Raw genomic sequence first — 23,095 nt, 5'->3', positions numbered from 1 at the left:
ATCAAAATCTTGTTTGAGATCTATTATTCCAAGATGACAAAGATTGAATCAGGTACCCATTAAAGCTCTCCAGACCAGGATTTTATTCTGAACTAGCTGATAACCCAGCGTTGTCTGGGTATTTATTTATAGGAGGGAAATGTCCAGACCAAATTAATTTTTAACGTTGGATTTTTCCCCTTACTAGAGGGAGCCCCCTTGTGGAGGATTGTGAAGCTGTTACCATGGCAATTCCACTGTGCTGTACAGGAGAAGCCATTTTAAGGCACAACAGGCTGTATCTTAACAGAACACACACCCTAAGGGTTGTTAGGAGTGTCTCCCCCCCTCCCCATCCACAGTATTTGTTTCCATAGAGTAAGTCATCTGTGTACCAACTTTGGTTGAAATTGCTCAAGGCGTTCCAGAGTTATGCTAGAACACAGCCATTTTTATATATGATTGATAGATAGATACCATATAGATAGACAGATAGATAGATACCAGATTGATAGATTAGAAAGAAAGAAAGAAAAAGATAGAAAGAAAAATAAGAAAATATCAGGTCATTGAAGTCTCCTTTCTCTTTCTCAGTATTTGTCATTTGATCTACATTTTGTCCTTCAGTTTTCCCCCATAGCGTCAGCACTGATACATCCAGCAAGTAGAGAGAACCGATTGCACCCAAATCATCCAGTAAACTGTTAACCATCTCTCTGTTCTAGTTCAACACCAAATTATTTTCTGGGTAAAAAACGTGCAGCCCTGCAGAGAAAGTGTACTTTTAAAAGAAATGTTTTAAATGCAGTGGGACAACAAAAAGCTTTGGGTCCATAAGAAAAATTCCATTTTGAACCATTTTGAGCATTCGGGAAGCTTATCACCAAAGCACAAGATCCTGTTCCAGATGCTCAAACGGGGGTGTCCAAACTTGGGAACTTTTAAGACTTGTGGACTTCAACTCCCAGAATTCCTCAGTTGAAGTCCACAAGTCTTAAAAGTTCCCACGTTTCGACTTTCATGTTCAAAACAGGAAGCTTTTATTTGCCATTTTGTGAAATTTCAGTCAGAATGAAATCCTTTTACATGCTTTTGGAAAAAAATGTCCGTTATAGCTGTCTGTCTCTGTATGGGTGATGATGCGGTCAAAATATTCACTTGCCTAATAATTGTGTTACCTTCTCTGCATGGCTGCCGGCTTCTGCCTCGATATCGACCTTCCCAACATGGTCGATTTCCTGTCTTCTCTCACACGCTTTCCTCACTTCCTTTCACAGCGACCGTCCCATTATGGTGGACTTCCGCTGCCGCTCCCCTAGTGCCTGGTTGGAGGGGGAGACCTTCTCGTCATGGCCGACTTCCTGTCATTTCTCCTTAGCCGTAACCCCAACTTTCTTATGCAGAAACCTAGGCATGGCCGACTTCCTGTCCGATCTCCGCGCCCGTCTCCCATGCCATTGAAAACGTCCTTCTAGTCATGGCCGACTTCCTGTCCGTCCATCGCTGTCGTTCCTCCAACGTCCTTTCACAGCGACCTTCCAGGCATGGCGGATTTCCTGTCAGACCTCCGCGGCGGTCCCCTAAGGCCTTTAGAAAAACGACTTTTCCAGCATGGCCAACTTCCTGCCAGTCCGTTCTTATCCTTGTCCTACGCTTCCGGTTTATTTGCAGCAAGATGCCCTACTCCCCACCCCTCTTTTCTGCGCTACATTGTCGGAGTGCAGGTCTAGCAACAAGCCTGGCGGTGCCGCAAGTGAGCCAGATCAGCCCCGCATTTCCTGACTCCTGAGCAGTCGTGGTCGAAGTAGTCCCTGAAGTGTGTGGTAGAGACAAAGATAGAGGTTATTTTCATTACCTATTTATCCCTCCCCCGCCCCCCATACCACTCATTTGCTTATCGCCCATAACTTTGACTGCCCGCTTTTCCCCTGGCCTTTCGGTGCATCTGTAAGGAACCGGTGATGACCGGAAGGTTGGGAAGCCGGGTCTCTTTGCACTGCCCCGCGCCCTTTTCAGCTTTAAGAAAAACGACGGGCCAAACGGGGAACATAGGGATAGAGTTCGTTTATTTCAATCTACACTTCAGGGTTCTTTCTGTGGAGTGGGCTCAGCCTTCTGCGGTACTACAAAGCCCCTCGGGCTCCTTTTTAGAGCCGTGGTGGGCAGAGCACGTGCAGGGCTTTTGGGTCCGGGTCGGGAATGAGATTCCTGCTGTCTGATGTGTGTCTTCTGGTGGGCTGCCAAGCAACGCAGCTGTTGTTTCCCCAGCCCTGGGATTTGGGGATGTAGCAGAAGATACCACTTTATAAAGCCTTGGTTAGACTATACCTGCAATACTGCATCCAGTTTGGGCCACCACATTACGAAAAGGATGTTGGAACTTTGGAAAAAGTGCAAAGAAGAGCAATTAAGATGATTAAAGGCCTGGAGACTAAAAGATATGAAGAAGGGCTGCAGGATTTAGGTTTGGCTATTCTAAAGAATAGAATTAGGGTGACATGATAGCAGTATTCCAGTATTTGAGGGGCTGCCACAACTTATTTTCCAAAGCACTGAAAGGCAGTACAAGAAACAAAGTGGAAACGAACCAGAGAGAAGTAACCTAGAATCAAGGAGAAACTTATTAAAATGAGAACAATTAACCATTGGAACAACTTGCCACCAGAAGTCATGGATATTTCATCACTGGAGGTTTTTAAGAAGAGACTGGATAGCCACGTGTCTGAAATGGTATAGGTTCTCTGCTTAAGCAGGGGGGTGGACTAGAAGACCTCCAAAGTCCCTTCCAGTTGAACTCTGATTCTGATGGTGTTCCTATTGTGCTTCTTCTGTTAGATCTTAAGGTGTTGTTGTTCAAAGATAGTTCTCAGGTCCTGCCCGAAACCTGTTGAGGCCAAGATGTTTTTATTTAACAATATTTTGATTTGAGATGAACTGCCGTTTCTTTAATGATTTGACATACATTAAATATTAATGGGGTATTGAATATCCTGCATTTATATTTTCATTTGAAAGCCTGCCTATGGGAGAAATTACATCCAGTGGCTGCTGTTTTCATGATTTTCCTGAAAAGCCTTAATGGTTCAGGGGTGGCAGCTACAGATTGTGCAATTGTAACACAAGGTTACACGACTGTAGGGACGTGGTGGCTCAGTGGCTAAGACGCTGAGCTTATCAATCAGAAAGGTTGGCAGTTATGTGGTTTGAATCCCTAGTTCCGCGTAATGGAGTGAGCTCCCATTACTTGTCCCAGCTTCTGCCAACCTAGCAGTTTGAAATCATGTAAACATGCAAGTAGAAAAATAGGGACCACCTTTGGTGGGAAGGTAACAGCGTTCCATGCGCCTTTGCCATTTAGTCATGCTGGCTACATGATCCCGGAGAAGTCTCCAGACAGCGCTGGCTCTTCGGCTTTGAAACAGAGATGAGCATCGCCCCCTAGAGTCAGGAACAACTAACACATGTGTGCGAGGGGAACTTTACCTTTACCTTAATACAATGTATGAGCCAATCCCGAAATAGCCGTTTCCCAGTTATATCTGTGTTGAATGAGAAGATTGTCGTCTTACAGAACTGGTAAAACATGGCTTTTAAAGAAAACCCAGGAAGTGGGTCAAGTCACCTTGAATAGTATTTGGGGAATGATTTTATGAATGACCTTGGTTATTGTACATTTGTATTTTATTGTAAGGTAATTTTATTTTAATTCTTGTATTATAAGAAGCTGGTGTCCATTCTTCAGGCTCACAAAGTAGGATCTAAGCCCCAGTAAGAAGTTGACCAGGCATCCTTTTATATTTTACAGGCAGGTGTGGTCCCAGCTGACCAAAGTACTCTTCATTGGTCTTGGGTCGGTCCTGACCAGGAACCAGCCAGTCGGAAGGGTGGCGTCTCTGAAATTGAGCTTTCTCCCTCTCTATGGCTGCCGGGAGCTGAGAGGAGGACATTGTCCAGAGAAAGACGTTCCCGATCCAAGGTTTTTGCTTATTTGTGTGGTCTTAGCCATCGCCCAATGTGGAAGGACTCGCCCGCAGTGCCTCTGCCAGCCAAAATGGGCCGCGTGGAGAGGCCTCTGTGGCCCGTTTTTGGCGGCAGAGTGCTGCAAGCACCCGAAAATGGGTTGTGGGTACCCCCTCCCTCATTTGGCCTGTTTTGGTTGGTGGAGGCACTGTGGGCCGGTCCTTTGATATTTCCAGGCTGGCCCCGCGAGTCGGGTATAAGTACCATCCAGCCCTGGGCCTTGAGTTTGACACCCCTGGGATACAGAGTTTGGTGGTTTCCTTGCAGACGTTTCATTACCCAACGAGGTAATGTGATCAGTGCTAGAAGGGAGTGGGGTTTGCTCTCTATTTATATACAAGTGGCTTACCCTGTTGATGTTGATGGAAGTGTTCTTGGTGGTTCCTTGATTAGGCAGTGGTTTACGGACAGACAGACAGATGTGGGGTGCTTGGTGCTCTCTGAGTTGGTGGTTTCCTTGCAGATATTTCATTACCCAACTAGGTAACATCATCAGTGCCAGAAGGGAGTGAGGTCTGCGCCCAGTACAAGAGCAAACATTTAAGATTCTAGGCTTCCCACCAGAAATCAAAGCTCAGCTGGGCTTCACCAAGCTACAATCCATAAATTATACTAAAAGAGGAAAGTGTTCATTTAATTCCCTTAAAGCTGCACTTTGAATCCGCCTGTATTCCAGAGGAAGAGACTGAGAAATAGGGGTGTCCCCCACTCCCCCGGTATCTTTTAATCAGGTGCATAATTTAAACTTTATTTTTTCTCTCTCTTTGAAGCATTTATTTGCTTTGCGGGCTGACTGTACTTGGCACATCTCCAGAAAGTAAAGGTGTTTTTTTTTTAAGTGTGAATATAGAAATTCTTGCAGCGGTTTGATAACGTAGCTAAAGCCACCGTTTATAAAGAGAAAAACTTCTTTCTGCCATTGTAATATTTACTTTGAAAAATGGAACTTCAAGAGATAAGCCGTCGCAATGGCAGGAAGGCAAAAATGGGGGCTGGCAAAAAAGGGTGCGGCAAGGAAAAATATTTTTTTAGGTGACACATTTTAAAATGTTGGCAGGGAGTTTTCAGACGCCTTTAATTCTCTTTCAGGAAATTCCTGGGGTCTTGGGGAACCAAAGCCCAACAAAGGAAACATCACTCATCTTTTGAGTAGCTATTAATAACTTGTCTGAAGAAATCATGCCTCTTAAATCGTAGAAAATGTACTTATAAAAATAAAACATATTCATTCCAAGGCAAACAAACAAACAAATAAAAACTCCATTCACTTGTCCTCCTCATTTTATGTCTTTTTATGTGATTGTGAACTTGGATGAGGATTTACAGGGTGGGCTTCAAAAATTGCAGTAACAGGTTCGCTGCCCCATTGCATGGTGGGCGTGGCCTAGCTGGCTTCCTGCATCATGGTGGTGGGGGCGTTTTCTGCCCTCCTCAGATTCTGGAGGTATTCCTCGAGCCCCAAAAACTGCTTCCCCTGGGCTCCAGAGGCCCATTTCCAGACTTCCAGAACCTCCAGTAGGCCTGTTTCACACACACCCTCCCTGAGCCTCTGCATGACGAATGAGCCGCGTGGAGACTCCTGGGAGGGGTAGGGTGGGTATGGCCAGCCAGGGGTGGCGTTTGGGGGTTCACCAAACTGGGCAGAATCCTAGCTAGGGGATCGTCCGAACCCATGCGAACCCCCAGCAGCCTACCCCTGGTGAGGAACCTCATTAGAAGTGGCTGCTTCAGAGATCAAGGTGGAACTCCAACAGCTGGAAGTCCTTCTCCAGAGGAAAACTGTTTTCATCCAGGACAAAATGGCTCTTGATAGTGAGAAGGTAGGATGCCTTGGAGTCGGTGAGCAGAGAATGGCAGAGATCGGCCACCAGCATCCCGTAGGTGGTGTCTGAGGGACGTTCTGTAACAGAAGAAGTAGAAGAGGGCTTCGCAACCATCGGAGGCTCCAGAGAAAATATATTTTCCCTGGCTAGGCCATGGAATGTGCGTGCAAAACATGTGGGGAACCTCTTCTGATCTGGGGGGGGGGGGAATTTATAGAATGTGAACAGGTCACTATCTGCATTTTGAGATTGGAAATCCATTCCGCAGGGGGTAATCCCGATCCATGAACCCCAAATTCCTTGTTTCTGCTGAGAAAATGCCTGTGGGGGTTCTTAGCGATTCCTTATACAGAAAGTCCTTGACTTAAGACCACCAACGAGTCCAGCCAACCAAGTCTTCCCTAGGCAGGAACCCTAGAGATCTCTGGCGTGACAGATCCCATCATCCTGAGCTGCAAGGCACAGCGGGAGGGCACCAGGCTAGGTTGAGTCATATCTGGACCTTTGAGAGAGAATTCCATGGGTGCTTTTTTCCCCCCCAAGAGGCAACCGGACTTTCTGTTTTTTCTTTGAAGATGTTTCGCTTCTCATCCAGAAGCAAGAGCTGAAGAAGCTTCTTGGATGAGAAGCAAAACGTCTTCAAAGAAAAACCAAGAAGTCCAGTTGCTTCTTGAAAAAAATCACCTTTGGGACAACCATGACCTGGATGACTGAGAATCTCCATCGACAATTGAGATGGAAGGTGATCTGATGACAGAGGCCAAGGAAGATTGATTACTATGGGCTCCTTAGTGCTCTCTGAGCTTGGTTATTTTCCTGCAGATGTTTCCTTACCCAACTGGGTAACGTCATCAGTGCTACAAGAAAGTGAGGTTTGCTCTCTGCTTATAGAATTATTACTCATTGCTTCATGAACTTGCAATTAAGGCAGGGCCGTCAAACTCCCAGCCTGCGGCCCACGCTCATGCCCGATTTAGCAAAGGGGGGGGGGAAATGTCCCGATATGTCATGTGACGCTGCCGTGAAGACGTGCGTTTGACACCCCTAAATTAAGGGATTAGAGACCAACAAAATCTCCAGAGTTACCCCACAGTTTCCAACAGTATTACCTACAACCTTCTTCAGCCATGCTGCAGGAATGTTAAGGAATATCTTCTCCATCAATTCGGGTCCCACCCGAACAGAGATCTCATAGTCCCCCTCCTCAACAGTCATCACAGCAGGTCTAAATGAAGAAAGAGGGAGGGGGGACTTAGTGGAATTTCAGTGTAATGTTTGATGTTTCCTGCTACAAGGTACTTAAGGATGCTATTGTCTCCAATACATATTGTTTACCTGAGTATGGTCACCTGATCCCTTTTTCTAACCTTCTGAAACAAAGTTTTTTTTAAAAAAAATTGTTACATATTTTAACTTCTTTTATAAACAAGGTTTTGTACGGGGTTTCCCCTTTACATCTTCTGTTATGCATAGTTCATTTTACATCGTATTTCCATTTCAAATTTCAGTCATCTTATTTTCTTTCCATATTTTCCAATTTAACTTTAGTTTCTTAATATAATATCATTATTTGCCCCTCCAGGTTAATTAAATTTAACATTTCATTTCCATCTATTATTCTGTTTTACTATCAATGACATATATCCTCAAATTTAATTTTGCACAGTAAACATTTCACTTAGTTAATTATCCACAATTAATAGTATTGATCGATTCCCTCACAACATATTAAGCCATTGGCAATATTATCGTATTTCATTCTATTCTACTAGTAAATCCTTTTTCTTCTTTCCTCCTTTCAACCATTTCTCTTAAGTGTCTCAGGAACTCCACTTCTCTTACATTCTCTTCTTTTCACACATTCACCTATTTTTTTTTCTTTTTCTTGTTTTTGTAGTTTCTATATTTTTTCTTCCCACTCTTTTTTCTCCCTTTTGGCTGTAATGTTTTAGTAATTGTCCCCCGTTTTTCCCCCAGACTTTCTCCATTGTTCCCACTTTTGCTGTTTAATTTTTCCTTTTGGGGGGCCACTTCCCCCTCGTCTCCTTTTCGTGTGTCACTGTAAATCCCAATACAATCATCTGAGTATTTTTCTTTCTCAATCTCTTTTTCTTCTGTAATATCTACTTGTTCTTCATTTAATCCCTTTTCTATCTCCTTTTCTCCTCCATCTTGTTCTAGGTTTTGCCTCTGAGTTTCCATTTTTTCTTTACCATTTAGCGTTTCACGTGCATTTTTTAACATACCAAGTAATTCATTATGCATCAAAATTTCCACAGTTTTTTAAACCTTCTGACAGTGCGAAGCCAAACTCATTTAATGCCCGCGGCAAGGAACGCCGTAAAGCAGAAGAAAACAATTGTTTTACTCAGCAATAAACATTTTGGGCTCAATTAGGTCGTTAAGATGAGGACCGCGTGTACTCAACCTCCCTCTCTGACTTTGGAAAACCTGAAAAAGCAGGGGAGTTTTAAGAGAGAGACTCTCAGCTCAAAAATCACCTTGAGCAAAGGGCTAGGACTCAAAAAATGGAGTCACAAGACCTACTAGGCATTTTTTTCTCTATAGTGCACTGAAAAGAGCAGTGGTATTATTTTTCTAAGGGATGCGCGGAAGCTCAGTGGCTAAGATGCTGAGCTTGTCAATCAGAAACATCGGCAGTTCGGCGGTTCGAATCCCTAGCGCCACATAACAGAGTGAGCTCCTGTTACTTGGAGTCCTAGTGGACAACCATTTAAATATGAGCCAACCGTGTGCAGCAGCTGCCAAAAAAGCCAACACAGTTCTAGGCTGCATCAATAGAGGGATAGAATCAAGATCACGTGAAGTGTTAAACCCTTGGTAGGGCCACCCTTGGAATACTCCATTCAGTTTTGGTTGCCACAATGTAAAAAAGATGTGGAGACTCTAGAAAGAGTGCAGAGAAGAACAATAAAGATGATTAGGGGACTGGAGACTACAACATATGAAGAACGGTTGCAGGAACTGGGTATGTCTAGACCTCATAGAAGTGTTCCAGTATCTCAGGGGTTGCCACAAAGAAGGAGTCAAGCTATTCTCCAAAGCACCTGCGGGCAGGGCAAGAAGCAATGGGTGGAGATTAATCAAGGAGAGAAGCAACTTAGAACTAAGGAGAAATTTCCTGATAGTGAGAACAATCAGTGGAACAATTTGCCTCCAGAAGTTGTGGATGCTCCAACACTGGAAGTTTTTAAGAAGATGTTGGATATCCATTTGTCTGAAGTGGTGTAGGGTTTCCTGCCTAAGCAGGGGGTTGGACTAGAAGACCTCCAAAGTTCCTTCAAACTCTATTATTCTATTCTATAAGCAGGAAGCTGCCAGCAACTTTATAGATTTTAGTTTTTCATCTTCCACCTTGTTTTTTGTTTACCTGTAGAAGACTTTGACTTGGTTCAAAGGTAAGCAGGTAAGGCACTCTTTGTAGATCTCATTGTCATCTGTCTGTCGTTCACGGCCACATTTCGCACACCCCTTGTAGGTGATCAGGGGAAGAGAAGCGAATACGTGCTCCAGGGAAGTATCAGCGTCAAAGGCCAGCTGTCCGTGAGAGAGGGAAGCATCTGTAAAGCTGAGCTTTGAAACACAGGCCTTCACTTGGATTATTCCTATAAAAACCACAAGAATGGAATATATGTTTATATATTTTTCTTGTTAAATAAGAATGAGAAAGTGTATAACTATTTATGGACGGGGAGGAGAATTTATCAGGTTGTCAGCAATACTTTGAGCAATACTTTGCCCTGGACTCTGATTTACTTTTGGATGCTATTTGGAACCCTAACACTGGTTTTGAGACAACATGCTTTGCCTCAAACTCTTTGGAATTGAAAAGGAGACATGTTTCGTCCTGTGTCTAACCCCGCTGAGCCAAAGAAAGTATTCAAGAGTTATATTAAGACACAGCATGACTTTTAATCCTGGAAGAGGAATCTCACCCGAACTTTTTTCTTCTAGATGGGAAGCCAGAGTAGTCATCTTCATCGACGCCTTCCTTTCAAACTTCTCTTTGAAGGCCAGAGCTCTTTCATCGTCGTTGAAAAGGCACTCTATGACCGACCAAGGGGTTGTGTGCAGCTCCAAGTCCCCAGAGACGGGGTGGTGTTTTACCAAGAGATACCTAAATTCCCAAATATGATCTAGGAAGAAGGAGAAAAGCATCCAGATCAGTGATGCTTTGGACAAAATGCTCTACAGCAGGGGTCTCCAAGCTTGGCCACTTTAAGACTTGTGGACTTCAACTCCCAGAGTTCCTCAGCCGGAGTTGAAGTCCACAAGTCTTAAAATGGCCAAGCTTGGAGACCCCTGTCCTACAGTTCTTTCAAAGATAAAATAACTGTTAATAAAGGAGACACTAGCTTCAAAATCCTTTTCTCTCTCTCCTTTCAAGAGACTGCCTAAACAAGCCCCTGTGGTATTTTTGTCATTCCTTTTCAGAAGTGGTTTGCCGAACCCAAATGGCTTTGTGCCAAAGGCAGGACTAGGACTCACTGCCTCGTGGTGGTTCCCAGTGTGGGGAACCTTAATCGCTGCACCAACTGGCTCAAAATCTTATCCCATCTTAAAGTACAGGTAGTCCTCGGCTTAGGACTGCAACTGAGCTCGGAATATCTGTTAAGTGAGCTCTGCCCCATTTTACGACCTTCCTTGCTATGATTGTTAAGTGAATCACCACAATTAATAACATAGTTTTTAAGTGACTCTTTTGATCGCATGTCTGTGGGGATGCTGCAACAGTCGTACATGTGAAAAATGGTCGTGAGTCGCTTTTTTCAGGGCTGTCGTAACTTTGAACAGTCACTAAATGAATTGTAAGTCGAGGATTACCTGTGGTAACTCGTATTTTGCTACTTGTGAAAATAGTAATTAAATTATATTTTGGGAATGCAGAGTTTCTACACAGCTTGAATAACCAAAGCCATGTGGAAGAAGCAATATTACAGCTCCCACTCCTAATTAAGGGCCTAGATCAGGGATCTCCAAACTTGGCATCTTGTGGACCTCAACTCCCAGAATTCCTTATGTTGGCTGGAGAATTCTGGGAGTTGAAGTCAACAAGTCTTAAAGTTGCCAAGTTTGGAGAGCTTTGGTTTAGGCCAATGTATCTCAATCTTGGCTACCTCTTGATCTACAGGCATGACCCTAAGAATGCAGAATCTGTTGGAGCGTGTTGCTATATAATAAGGTTAATGAAACAAAAGAACGAAATAATAATAATAACTGAAATAAAATCCTGGGTATTTGAGTCATTGCTTAAAATTCTGGGAGTTGTTTTAACATGAATGAACTTTTCACCATCTGGTGCGCCTGCTCTGTCCTCCTTTTGAGCGGTCTGTTGATGAAAAGCTAATTCGTGTTAAAACAAAGGATGATTGTCCTGCATTGCTTCTTGCATGGCAGTGTGACACAGCCATAGACCTAAAGTCATTTTAAAATGCTGAATGATCGTCTTACCTTTTTTCCTCTGAAGCTGAAGACACTGGGTGGCTGCATCACCCCAAACGACCAAGGCATAAGGTTGGCCCTTGATTTGTTCCACCGTTAAGACGATTTTACTTTGCTTTTCTCCTTTAAAACTATACACGGATTCTAAGGTTGAACAATGGGAACAATTAGCATGATTTGTTTCCTTCTGTGATGATGATACACCCCCCCCCCCTTTCCTGGTAAGGACGGGCCAGTCTTGTCACTGGGAACTTGGTTTGACTACACCAGCGGTCGGCAACCAGTGGCTCTGGAGCTGCATGTGGCTCTTTCATCCCTCTGCTGCGGCTCCCTGTCACCGGTCGACTCCACAATTGATAGGGCTTTCCGTTAGGACAGGTAGAAGAAAAAGGAGACTATGCTAGGAGGAGATTCTATGGTGGGGGAACCGGACTTTCTACTTGGTATGTGAAGGAATGAGATTCAAGGCTTTTGATGGTGATGCTTTGGATTTCTTTAATAGGCAGAGGGGAGAGGTAGCTATACTTTCTTCAAGTTCATTACCAGATTCTAGATGTTACATTTTCAAAACAACTAAATTTCAAAATCAGGATTCCAGTGAATGTTTATAATTAGGTTTTCAGTCTATTTAACGGGTAACTGATAGGTTTCCTTTAACAGTGGCAGAAACCCTGCAGCATTCTGAGGCTCTCCATTTAAGACTGGGAAGCAAGAAGTTAATATGGAGAGCAAGAAATGAAAAGGTCCCCAAAATAATCTATAATTCTTGACACCCCTGATTTCATGAAATCAAAACATCTCACTCTAGGAAGTTAATTATGAATGTTAACAAAGGCTGATGCTAGATACCAATTCCTTCATATCACTAGCATCACATCAATCCTCAGAAAAGGATGACTGTGAAATCAGACGACCACTCAAGAATCTAAGCTGCTGGTTTTGTCAAGAAGGAAACATCAGGTGGTCTCAAATCACCTCATGACCTTCTTTTTACCAACCAGATTTCAGATACAGGGTACTCTGCTATAACTCCTTTTTTTCTCCTTGAGGTAGACTTGGAAAGGATATTTGCACTGTCAACTCCTAACATTGCCATAGTGAGAGAAGGGGGTAGTGCATTCCACGCATACCTTAGGCTAAAGTCGGCTCTCAAGAGAATTGCAGCAGGCTTGGGAGGGGTGCACCTCATTGGGGAATGTGATTTATGACACAGACTGAGGGGAGGGAAGAACAGGGGTAAAGTTCAGCTATAACTCAAACAAAGTGACTGCGAAAAGGCCTTGCCTAATGGTGCTCCTAATAAATGACTAGTTTTGTATTGAAACTTGGCTCGATACTCATGAATCAATTAGGGCATTTTTAGGAAACCTGACATGCACGCTTAATAGGAAGACAGGATAATATCCCTCACAAAGGGCTGGACCCAAGTGCTTGCTTGGTGTTTTTCTCAGAGAAGGAAAGCAGGAAAAAGGGAATGACAGAATCTATGAAGCTTCTTGGATGAGAAGCAAAACACCTTCAAAAGAAAAAAAACCAGAAAGTCCAGTTGCCTCTTGAAAAAGCACCTTCGGGACAACCATGACCTGGATTCCTGAGAATCTCCGTAGACATACAAAATCCAGAGTTTTCAGCAATTACATCTCTAATATATCTTTCCACCGCCATGCCATACACCAAATTTGGGGCCTTCAAGAACTTCCTGGATTAGATACCCAGCTCACCTCTCAGCACTGCAATGTTGATCACTCTCAACACTGCATGCACCAAAGTATCTGGTTTGAGCCAACTTAGAAGGACACGCGGAACGTGGTCCAGGCTCTGCCTTGGCCTTGGAGGAAGAGCGTGAAGAGGGCTGTGTTTTGCACAAACGTAGGTCAGCAAATCCTGGAGACGATGACAGTCTACTATATGGGAGGCTGGGGAAAATAAAAGAGATTATAATTGATCTCACCTTTGACTACGGAGGTTACGTACATTGCTTCTGTTGGCGGTTCTACACCAAATATTACTAGCAAGTGGAATTACCGTATAAGATGCAATTCCCTCCACCCCCAAAAGAGGGTGAAAATTTGCGTGCATCTTATACATTGAATGTAGCCAAAAACGCCAGGCACGAAGGAGGCGATGGTCTGTGGCAATCCCTACAGCCTGGAAGGGCTGATTGGGGGTATTACGAGAGGCTAATCCACCTGCCAATCAGCTGCTACTGAATCAGGCTGCAGTAATATGCTGAAGCTGAGCTGACCTGGCTGTTTGCTATTTGCTGCAAGGACGTGTCAGAGTTTGCAGCAGCAATCACATTCAGAAAGCACACAAATGTCACTGATTCAGCAGGATTCAATAACTTCTCTTTATATATAACACATTAAGTAAATATACAATACCAAAAGCAGGTTTTTCAACGTGGTAGGTAGTTCAGCAGAGGAGAGAAGTTTCACTTTCAGTTTTAGTTTCAAATATCAGCACAGCAGGAAGCTTTAGTACAGAACAAGCCACACCCAGGCTCCTTGCTGTCTCCTCCCTTGTTGCTCACACAGCAAATACTGTTTGTTTCCAAACAGCCCTCAACTCTCTCACACACTGACAGGACGCTAGCCAGATGAATACCATGGATGCTGGTAGGCAGAGACAGAATTTTTTTTTTCTTATTTTCCTCCCCAAATACTAAGGTGCGTCTTATATACTTGGGTATATAACTGTCAGTTTAGGGGTTCCTCTACTACTGAGTCTTTGAAGAACTAGACTTCAAAGTCTTATCCGTTCTCTCTGTCTCTTCTAATCTTTTAGTTTGTATCATGTTTTTCGGAGTATAAGATGCTCCGAAGTATAAGACACACCTAACTTTTGGGGAGGAAAACCAGGGGGAAAAAATCTGCTTCTACCTCCCAGCAATTCTCCTCCTTGCAACAAACAGCAAACAGTACAGACAATATACACTGTTTGTAGTGTTACATTTCAGACTATACTTGTACAGATGCTGTTAAAATTGATGTGCTTTCTGGAAGTATAGTTATTCTCTGCTATTTAAAAGAAGATACGATGGCACTGGGCCTCTTCAGATCAAGCATTTATTTTAAAAAGCTTCTTCATTTTGTTAAGCTGTCTAGAACAATAATAAAGCAGTCTTTAAAAAATGTCTAATAATTTGAACATTCTATAAGCATTTATAGTTATTGACTTGCCTTCTCGCAGCAAACATCCTGATTTAGCACAAGAAAAAAAATCTGCTTCTGCCTCCCAGAAACTTGCCCCATGGAGCGAACAGCAAGTTTCACTTTCAGTTTAAGTGCCTCCTGATCATCAGCTTTTTTCAGGCTGCAGGGATTGCTATAGCCTATTGCAGCCTCCACAAGCCCCATTTTCCTGTTTGCTGCAAGGTGGTAGATTGCTGGAATGCAGAGGCCAAAGGGTGGGAGACGGTGGGTGGGTCCACATTCAGTGTATAAGACGCACCCAAATTTTCACCCTCTTTTAGGGGGGAAAGGTGCGTCTTATACTCTGAAAAATACGGTAATTTTGATCGTGAAAGCTCTCATTATTACAGAATTTGAAGGGATGCGAGTACATGGCCCCTGTTCTAATCCTTTTCAATAAGCAGAAGGTTGACCCCATATCCATCTCCTCAACAGAAAGAGTAAATGTCCATGATCAACCACTGCCAAGGCTAAGAGGCTGGAGTAAGATAGTGGGATGAACAGCAGATAAAAAGAGATTTTACTGAGCCCTAGATGCATCTCATCATTAACAAATCCAAAGGTAAAGACTGCTTTTAGCCTTCAAACACTCCCTCTGTATTTATAGCCTTCAACTTACGACCACAGTTGAGCCCAGAATTTCTGCGGCTAAACAAGATGGTTGTTGAGTTTTGCCCCTTTTAATATATTTCTTGCCATCATTGTTAACTGAATCACTGCAGTTGTTAAATTAAGTATCACGGTTGTTAAGTGAATCTGGCTTCCCCATGGACTCTGTTGTCGTAAAGTCACAAAAGAGATCATTAGACTCCGGCCTAAATATGAGCTGTCTGCCAAATGCCTGAATTTTGATCACGTGACGATGAGGATGCTGCTATGGTCGTAAGTGTGAAAAATGGTTGTAAGTTACTTTTTTCTGTGCTGTTGGAACTTCGAGCAGTCATGAAACGAATAAACCATATGAAGAACGGCTACAGGTTTTGGGTCTAGCTAGTCTAAAGGAAAGAAGAATTAGGGGTGACATGAGAGCAGTATTTCAGGGGCTGCTACAAAGAAGAGGGGGTCAATCTATTCTCCAAAGTACCAGAGGGCAGGACAAGAAACAATGGATGGAAACTAATCACGGAGAGAAGCAACCTGGAATTAAGGAGAAACTTCCTAACAGTGAGGACAATTAACCAGTGAAATAAATTACCTCCAGAAGTTGTGGGTGCTTCATCACTGGACGTTTTTAAGAAGAGACTAGACAGTCACTTTTCTGAAATAGTAGAGATTCTCCTGCTTGACCAGGAGGCTGGACTAGAAAACCTCCATGGTCCCCTTCCAGCTCTATTCTATTCTAAATTCTGTCTATCATTTGTTTAATTGGCTCAGAAAAATATATTTCTATTAATAAAAGCTGCAAGAAATTAATGGCTTAAAGAACAGTGAGTTAGTAATGAGACATGTTCCCTCTGCCTGGAGTTTGTCAATCCTCACCCTCTTTAGGATTAATAGCTGAACAGCTTCCAAGATTGACCAGTTTGGTTGTAAAAGTTGATTGCAGCATCATTTCTCCAACCCAACGGTTCTCGCAAACAACAACATCTGCAAGAAAAAGACAAAGGAGATTCATCAATGGAAAATGAGCTTGCCTTGGTGCCATTTGGTTTTGGGGCGTGTCACTCATGACGCTCCCCATTGTCCGTGCAGTTCTCAGAATATTTTTATTTTGCACTTTAAAAAAAATCTGCACTTATGGAAGAGAACTTAGAAACATCAAGAATCTAGAAGGCATCTGAAAGTCAACAAGAACGTATATGGAATGGGTCTGTTTTAACCAGACAAAGATGTCAAATGTTCAAGAGGGTTGGGAAATGGCCTTCAAAACCATTGACCACTCCATTAGAATAGAGTAACAGAGTTGGAAGGGACCTTGGAGGTCTCCTAGTCCAACCCCCTGCTCAGGCAGGAAGCCCTACATCATTTCAGACAAATGGTTATCCAATCTCTTCTTAAAAACTTCCAGTGTTGGAGCATTCACAATTTTTGAAGGCAAACCATTCCACTGGCCAATTGTTTTCACTGTTGGGGAATTTCTCCTTATTTCTAGGTTGCTTCTTCCCTTGATTACTTTCTATCCATTGTTTCTTCCCTTGCTTTCAGGTGCTTTGAAGAATAGCTTGACTGCCTCCTTTCTGAGATATTGGAAGACTGCTATCATGTCTTCCCTAGTCCTTCTTTTCATTAAACTAGACCTACCCAATTCCAGCAACTCTTCTTCATATGTTTTAGCCTCCAGTCCCCTCATCATCTTTGTTGCTCTTCTCTACACTCTTTCTAGAGTCTCAACATCTTTTTTACATCGTGGTGACCAAAACTGGATGCAGGATTCCAAGTGTGGCCTTACCAAGGCATTAGAAAGTAGCATTAATACTTCACATGATTTTGATTCTATCCCTCTGTTGATGCAGCCTAGCACTGGGTTGCCTTTTTTGGCTGCTCCATTAGATCAATGGCAGACCCCAGTAAAATTAATTATCAGTGATATTTTAGGGACATTCATTTCATAACAACTGAAATTTAGGCAATCCATGTTGGTGAGAATTAAGAGACCCATTCTCTCTTTCGTGTCCCATACTCTCAAAAACAAATTCAGGAACTCATTTTAGCTTAGAGGGTCATCCATAAAGCAACAGATTCCCATTTCAATAATATGGCAAACTGTAGATAAAATTTAAATTGCTACCTTAAAGTGAGACTACACCCAAGGGAAGAGCTGCCTCAAACCCTGGTCTGGAAAAATCCTTGAATGGACACATGGTGAGAGAAAGTAGGAAAAAGAAAGGGACCCCAAAAACCTCATGCTTTTGCTTAAACGTGTCTTGAATTAAGGCAAATTAAAGAGAGAATAAATGCAGTGTGGGACAGCTTCTGTGAAAGAAAGAACATTACAATGTAATTCCACCAATGTTTCATGGATTTCCATATAGCTACGGGCAGAGGTGGCTGCTGGCGGTTCGGGCGAACTGGTAGTTCCATCCACCGGCTGGGTCCCCCCCACCTGCCCTGGTGCTATCCCATCCTATATATCTCACTCTCTGGCTATCTCGCTCTACTCACTGCAGCTGCCTGGGAAGGTGTGCTGGAAGTTGCGAGAATGAAATTGCAGTGTGTTTGAAGCCGCATACACTCACAATTTGGTTCTGCACTAGGCGAACTGGTTGTTAAATTATGTGAAGCCCATGTCTGGCTACAGGCCTATACCTCATTTTGTTTCCCATTTTCTGTACAGTTCTGGGAATATTTTTATTTTGCACTTTTTTTTAAATCTGCGCTTACAGAAGGGGACTCAAAAATACAGAAATACTAGCAGACATCTGAAAGTTAACAGAAACATACGCAGAATGGGTCTGTTTGTATGATCTCCGTTCTGGACATAATCATATATCCATCAGTGCAATAATAATGAAGGATACCATTTTCCAGGGGCTGGATAATCTCATCTTCTAAAACTATTGATACAGTTGTACCTGATCTCACAATGAAGGAGCAGTGCCAACCAAAACATTTCCAGGTCATGTTTAGAGTTTATGGAAGATTATGGCTTGGGTTTTGTTTAAATAGCATAATAATTGTGAAATCTAAGCATACATAAATATCCCTCTTACAGTTGGAAATGTAAGTGTTTTAACAGACTCACCTGTGAAGAGTACGATGTCTCCAGGAAAGACGGTAAGTGATAAAAATGCTGCTGCTCTCCACAACACAACCTTCTGTCTCACTTCTGACTGATCAGCAACAACAACTGTGGCTAAGGGGACTTTGCAGGATGTGGTACTTCCCGTCTTGATTTCTTTGATATGACAAGGATGTAGCACTACAACCAAGACAGAGAACTTCCGGCTCTTCTCAACACAATCCTTGAGCAATGACAGCTGCTTCTGAGCTTTTTCAATTCCCGGGATCCTCGTTTTTTTAACTGGGCAAAGAGGAGACGATGCTAATTTGATTCTTTTGGATAGCTGCTGATCTCCAGAAGTAAAGCGAGAAGTCATCACATTATCATCAGTTTCTTGAGATCTTTCAGCATGGTGGTCTTCTGGAGGACATAACTGTCTTTTCTGTTGGGGTTTAAGGTCCTGTCCTTCGTTGTTAACAGGTGAAGACAGAGGACTACATTTTTTGAAATCTGAGTTATCTTGGCTTGAGTTATCTGAATCAAAGAGTTGAATGGAACAATCAGAGTCGGCTTCACAGTTTGTGTCAACTTTCTTTGCCGCCGTATCACCATCTTCATTTGATTTACGTAGAGGTTCTCCATCTTCTATGTCTTCCCTACAAGGTAGGGCCAATTCTACTCCTTCCCCTGCTGTAGGTTTATTTTGCATTTCATTCTGTCCTACGGCATATTGTCCTGAACAGAGAGCTACTTGACTTAAAGTCAGAATACTAAGGAATTCATTGTCTGTGGATAGGTCAAGCTTTGAAGGTACATCTAGTACGCTTCTGGGTTTCGATTCATCTGCTTTTTGTGAACATCTTTTCAGATACTGACTCAGGAGTAGATTTTCACCCTGAGGTTCCGACTGAAGATAAGACGGGTTGTGATTAACTACCACACAATTTTTTAAGTCCTTCACCTCAAAAACCAAGGGAGAAGACTCAAGACAGTTATCTATGATACAATTAGCATCTCCTTTGATATAATCCTTTTTGCTTTGTGGTGCATGGTGTTTTTTCTGGTTCCCTCTGCTTATATCACTGCAGACAGAACCACCGTCACGTGACTCACCCAGGACCTTCTTTTTATGGCTGAAGGATTTGACACATCCAACCGATGTTGCACAATCATCATTCACTGAGCCACCTCTTTTTTCAAAGTTTACTGGGAAGTGATCTTTGGAATGGACAATCAAAACTGCATCATTTGCAGTCTCATGTTCAAGAGAGCTCAAGTTTGTGATACAAAGGTTAGAAGTCTCATTGGTAAATGAAAGGTGTAATTCTCTCCATGGTTTCTCATTAGCCGAAGAATCATTCTCTTCTTTGGGGCTGCTTGGAGCAGTGGAAAGAATGGGTGCGCCAAAGAAGAGGTGAATTTGAGGTCTTCTGGACATTTTGTTTTCCTTGCAGGGTTTGGGTTGTGGGGAAAATATATCATGGGATGTACACAACAGTTCATTTTATAGTGCCTAAAACATAACCTTTACTCATTCATAGATTTTCAAACAATTCATTCAAGGATTGTGTGCTAATCTGTCATAAAATATTCAAGAAACTAATTCCATCCATGGAGGTTTGGGGAAATGTACAATAATAAATATTCATAAAAATACTCAAAATTGATTTCATCAATGGATAAAAACATTGAATTTAGTCCTCTTGGAGTTCCTGTTTTCTTTAATTCAAAATTAATTTTATCTTATACTTTATATTTTCCTTTTTGTTCTTTAATTTACTGTCAAAAGCTCCTCCTAAAATATTGACCACCATCAATATGGACAAAGAAAAAGGGGAGATTTTTTCAAAAGTAGATACGATGATACACTGAAACACTGTTGTTTTTAAAAATGGTAAAATATCCAATTTTGTTCATGAAGTGAGATAGACCATTGTTCACCTTGCTGGAATCTTCAAGCTTCGTGTTACATCGCAAAGCGCAGAAAGTTGATTTCTTGCATCAGCAATTTTTGAATATTATGGCAAAATATACGTTGGTAGAGTTTGGGAGTCAGGAATCCAATGTCTCTGATAGAAATCTCAAAGGTTTTGTTCTATTGGAAAGAATTGAAAAACATACAAAAGCCTATTAAGCATTTTAATAACAATCTCCAGTTGTCTTCAAAAATCAGAATTCGGTACATATATCTTTTCCAATATAGGCAAAAATGTTGAATGTTGGTGCTTATCTGACCATTAGAGGTCACTATGTCTTCAGAAATCTCCATGAGATGTGCATGCATATTTTTTATACTTAATCCAGTTGTGCTGTTGCAGAAAATTACAGCATCATCCAACCACAATGAAGAACTTATCACTTATCTCTTATCTCCAGTTTCAAGAGTTAAATACGAAGCTTATATTTCCAATGTAAAGCATGAAGATATACTGTATTTTTCGGAGTATAAGATGCACCTTCCACCCCAAAAGAGTGTGGAAATGTTGGTGCGTCTTATACATCGAATACAGCTATTTTTAGTCTCCTGAAGTCCCGCCTCTGCATCCCATTCCCAAGGGTCGTGTTGGGGGCTGAGAGAAGGCAAAAACATTTCTTTCTTACTTACCTCTTTGAAATTCTGGTATGTCTTATACACCGGTGCATCTTACAGTCCGAAAAATACGGTAAGTCCTCTGAAGGAAATTTGAATCTTAATCATTATTTCAAGTAAAATGTCCTGAACTTTGGACTTCGGAAGCACATTTTTTTTTTCATTCTGCTTTTGTAAAAAGCATTTATATAATATAAAAAGTAAAAAAATTAGAAAAAAATATTTCCAGAAATAATGGTATTTTTTTATGTTCACGCTACAAAATTGCATACAAATAAAAAAACATTTAAGGATTTCCAGTAGGCCTTTCTTAAAACTGCTTATAGCGGGGGGGGGGGGTCAAAGTCGATTTCATTGAGGGCTGCATAAGGGTTGACCTCGGGAGGAGAAGCAGGAGTGGGGGCATTTTCAGTTCAACATCACTTGTGTTGGGGGCGCCTGTGCTGGCCCGAGTGCTCTGCCAACAAAAACGGGCTCCCAAGCTTTGTTTTCGGCTGTGATGACATGTAACCCTCTGGTCACAAAAACGGAGCTCAGTAGGGCAGCCCTCCTGACCTCCATTTTTACCGGCAGAGGCACAGCGAACCGGTCCATCACTGTTTCCAAGGCAGCCCTGCGGGCTAGATCCAGCCCCCGGGCCTTGAGTTTGACACCCCTGGATTATAGTCATTAAATAAATGCAGCTGAAAAAGATGAAGAGCACAATACTGGGAACTTTCCTTTGTGTTGTTTGCATGGGAAAATCTCAGAGTCAGCTTACGCTACTTCTGTAAGCGTTTAAGCTTCGGTAAGGCAAAACATCTTTGCTAGATGACTGAGTGGGATGGTTGTCAATTGATCCCTAGACTCAAAGGTGCTTTTCCAAAAGGCAATTGGACTTTGTTTTTTTTCCCCTTGAAAATGTTTCTCTTCTCATCCAAGAAGCTTCTTTGGATGACAAGTGAAACTTTTTCAAGGAAATAACAAGAAAGTATAGTAATAAGCTAGAAGATAAGAACCGAAGAAGACCTATACAGAAACCTACAGGTCCCAACGAAGACCATCTGCTGGCAACATTGGTTAGTTACAAGCAATCTCAGACAAAATTCTGAAAACCTCCTTCCCTATGCTGTTATTATTTCCTATATATTTTATTGAGATTATCATACTGGAAAATGAAAATAAAGGTAGTAGGGAAGCAGGGAATGGAAAGAAAAGGAAAAGAAAGGTATAGGATAACAGAGAAGAAAAAATAGTATTGACTTCTGTCAGAGTGTGCACAGGTCTATCAACCCAGAAACAAGTACAGTCAACAGTGGTTTATATCAAAGAGTGGTTTTCTACAATAGGAAATTAGGAATACTATACTTACACGTGCTACAAGCAGTATCTAAACAAACAGCAATTATAGCAGGGAAGAAACTTGATGAACTGACGAACCCATCAGTAGGGCCTCGTCTTATTACACAGGCTCTTAAAAGGATAACAGCCAAAGACCCTGCTGACTCATTCCCCTCATTGCATCAGCTGGTGAGCTCTTAAATTTTCACCTTGAAAACTTCCAACCTTTTTCATTGCAATAAAGTACAATATGAAATAGCTACAAACATTTGTAGATTACCAAACCAAATAAACCAAGGATGGAATTAACAGATGAGAATTCAAGGATCCAGAAAAGGGGAAAAAATTGAGAAACTCTTTCAGTTCAATGAAGAATAGTTTCAACTAACAATTTGAATGCTTAAATAAAATCTGCAGGAGTTGTCAGTTTGAGCTCAAACATGTTTATTCTGTATTATAATTCTGGGGAAATTCCATAAACAGTTATGTCTCAGTAGTAGCCAAGCAGAGATTAAAGGTTATGCTATGTTTAACGAGAGGCATGATGAAATTTTAGGCAGTGGCCTACTATCAGCAAGATGGAATTTGCTATCTGTTGGGAGAGTTCAAAAGTAAAAAAAAGGAATAACAAAAGTAAATATTTCAAGCAAAAAAAATATATTGAAATCCACTCCATCCTTGTTCGTAAATAAATTACATTTACTAGTAAAAAGGGTATATTTTATTTTATATTTGTAACTTTGTAAGGATCTCAAAATTTCAGAATGCTCAGTTATTATGTATGTATGTATGTATGTATGTATGTATGTATGTATGTATGTAGTTAGTTAGTTAGTTAGTTAGTTAGTTAGTTAGTTAGTTAGTTTGTTTGTTTGTTTGTTTGTTTATTGGAACTGTTGGAAATCTTGAGATTGTTCAGCAAAAGCAATCAGAGGAAGTTGTAGGCACTCCATTGCTGGAGGTTTTCAAGAAAAGATTATCTGGGATATAGTAAGGACTCCTGCCCTGGGCAAATGATTGGACTAGATCAGGGGTCACCAACCTT

The 23,095-nt window shown here is 41.9% G+C and overlaps 1 protein-coding gene and 1 long non-coding RNA gene across 9 annotated transcripts in view; one reads left to right on the top strand and one right to left on the bottom strand.

The window, feature by feature from the left end:
• The first annotated feature begins 2,131 nt into the window (after positions 1-2,131).
• On the top strand, positions 2,132-5,201 carry LOC148042523 (uncharacterized). The gene is made up of 3 exons (XR_015695113.1): positions 2,132-2,295; positions 3,785-3,955; positions 5,089-5,201. It is a non-coding gene; the product is annotated as an uncharacterized LOC148042523 (long non-coding RNA).
• A 66-nt stretch (positions 5,202-5,267) lies between these two features.
• The window catches only part of SHLD2 (shieldin complex subunit 2), a 40,344-nt gene continuing 22,516 nt past the window's right edge, over positions 5,268-23,095 (bottom strand). For 7 of the 8 annotated variants that reach the window (XM_087701925.1, XM_087701923.1, XM_087701921.1 and 4 more), the window contains 8 exons: positions 18,162-20,235; positions 15,959-16,066; positions 13,007-13,201; positions 11,295-11,429; positions 9,779-9,979; positions 9,214-9,448; positions 6,932-7,047; positions 5,268-5,899 (listed from right to left, as the gene is read on the bottom strand). In XM_087701925.1, coding sequence (XP_087558051.1) covers positions 5,727-5,899; positions 6,932-7,047; positions 9,214-9,448; positions 9,779-9,979; positions 11,295-11,429; positions 13,007-13,201; positions 15,959-16,066; positions 18,162-19,578 — 2,580 coding nt within the window. In that variant the 5' untranslated portion in view covers positions 19,579-20,235 and the 3' untranslated portion in view covers positions 5,268-5,726. Of the gene's footprint in view, positions 5,900-6,931; positions 7,048-9,213; positions 9,449-9,778; positions 9,980-11,294; positions 11,430-13,006; positions 13,202-15,958; positions 16,067-18,161; positions 20,236-20,745; positions 20,896-23,095 lie in introns of all 8 variants that reach the window. The other variant, XM_087701929.1, reaches the window with a different exon arrangement.

Source organism: Thamnophis sirtalis, unplaced genomic scaffold (assembly GCF_051295495.1).
Source record: "Thamnophis sirtalis isolate CommonGarterSnake01/CBP01778 unplaced genomic scaffold, rThaSir2_p1.2 scaffold_15, whole genome shotgun sequence".
In the NCBI taxonomy this organism is placed as follows: domain Eukaryota; kingdom Metazoa; phylum Chordata; class Lepidosauria; order Squamata; family Natricidae; genus Thamnophis; species Thamnophis sirtalis.
This window is presented reverse-complemented; position numbering and strand designations above follow the sequence as displayed.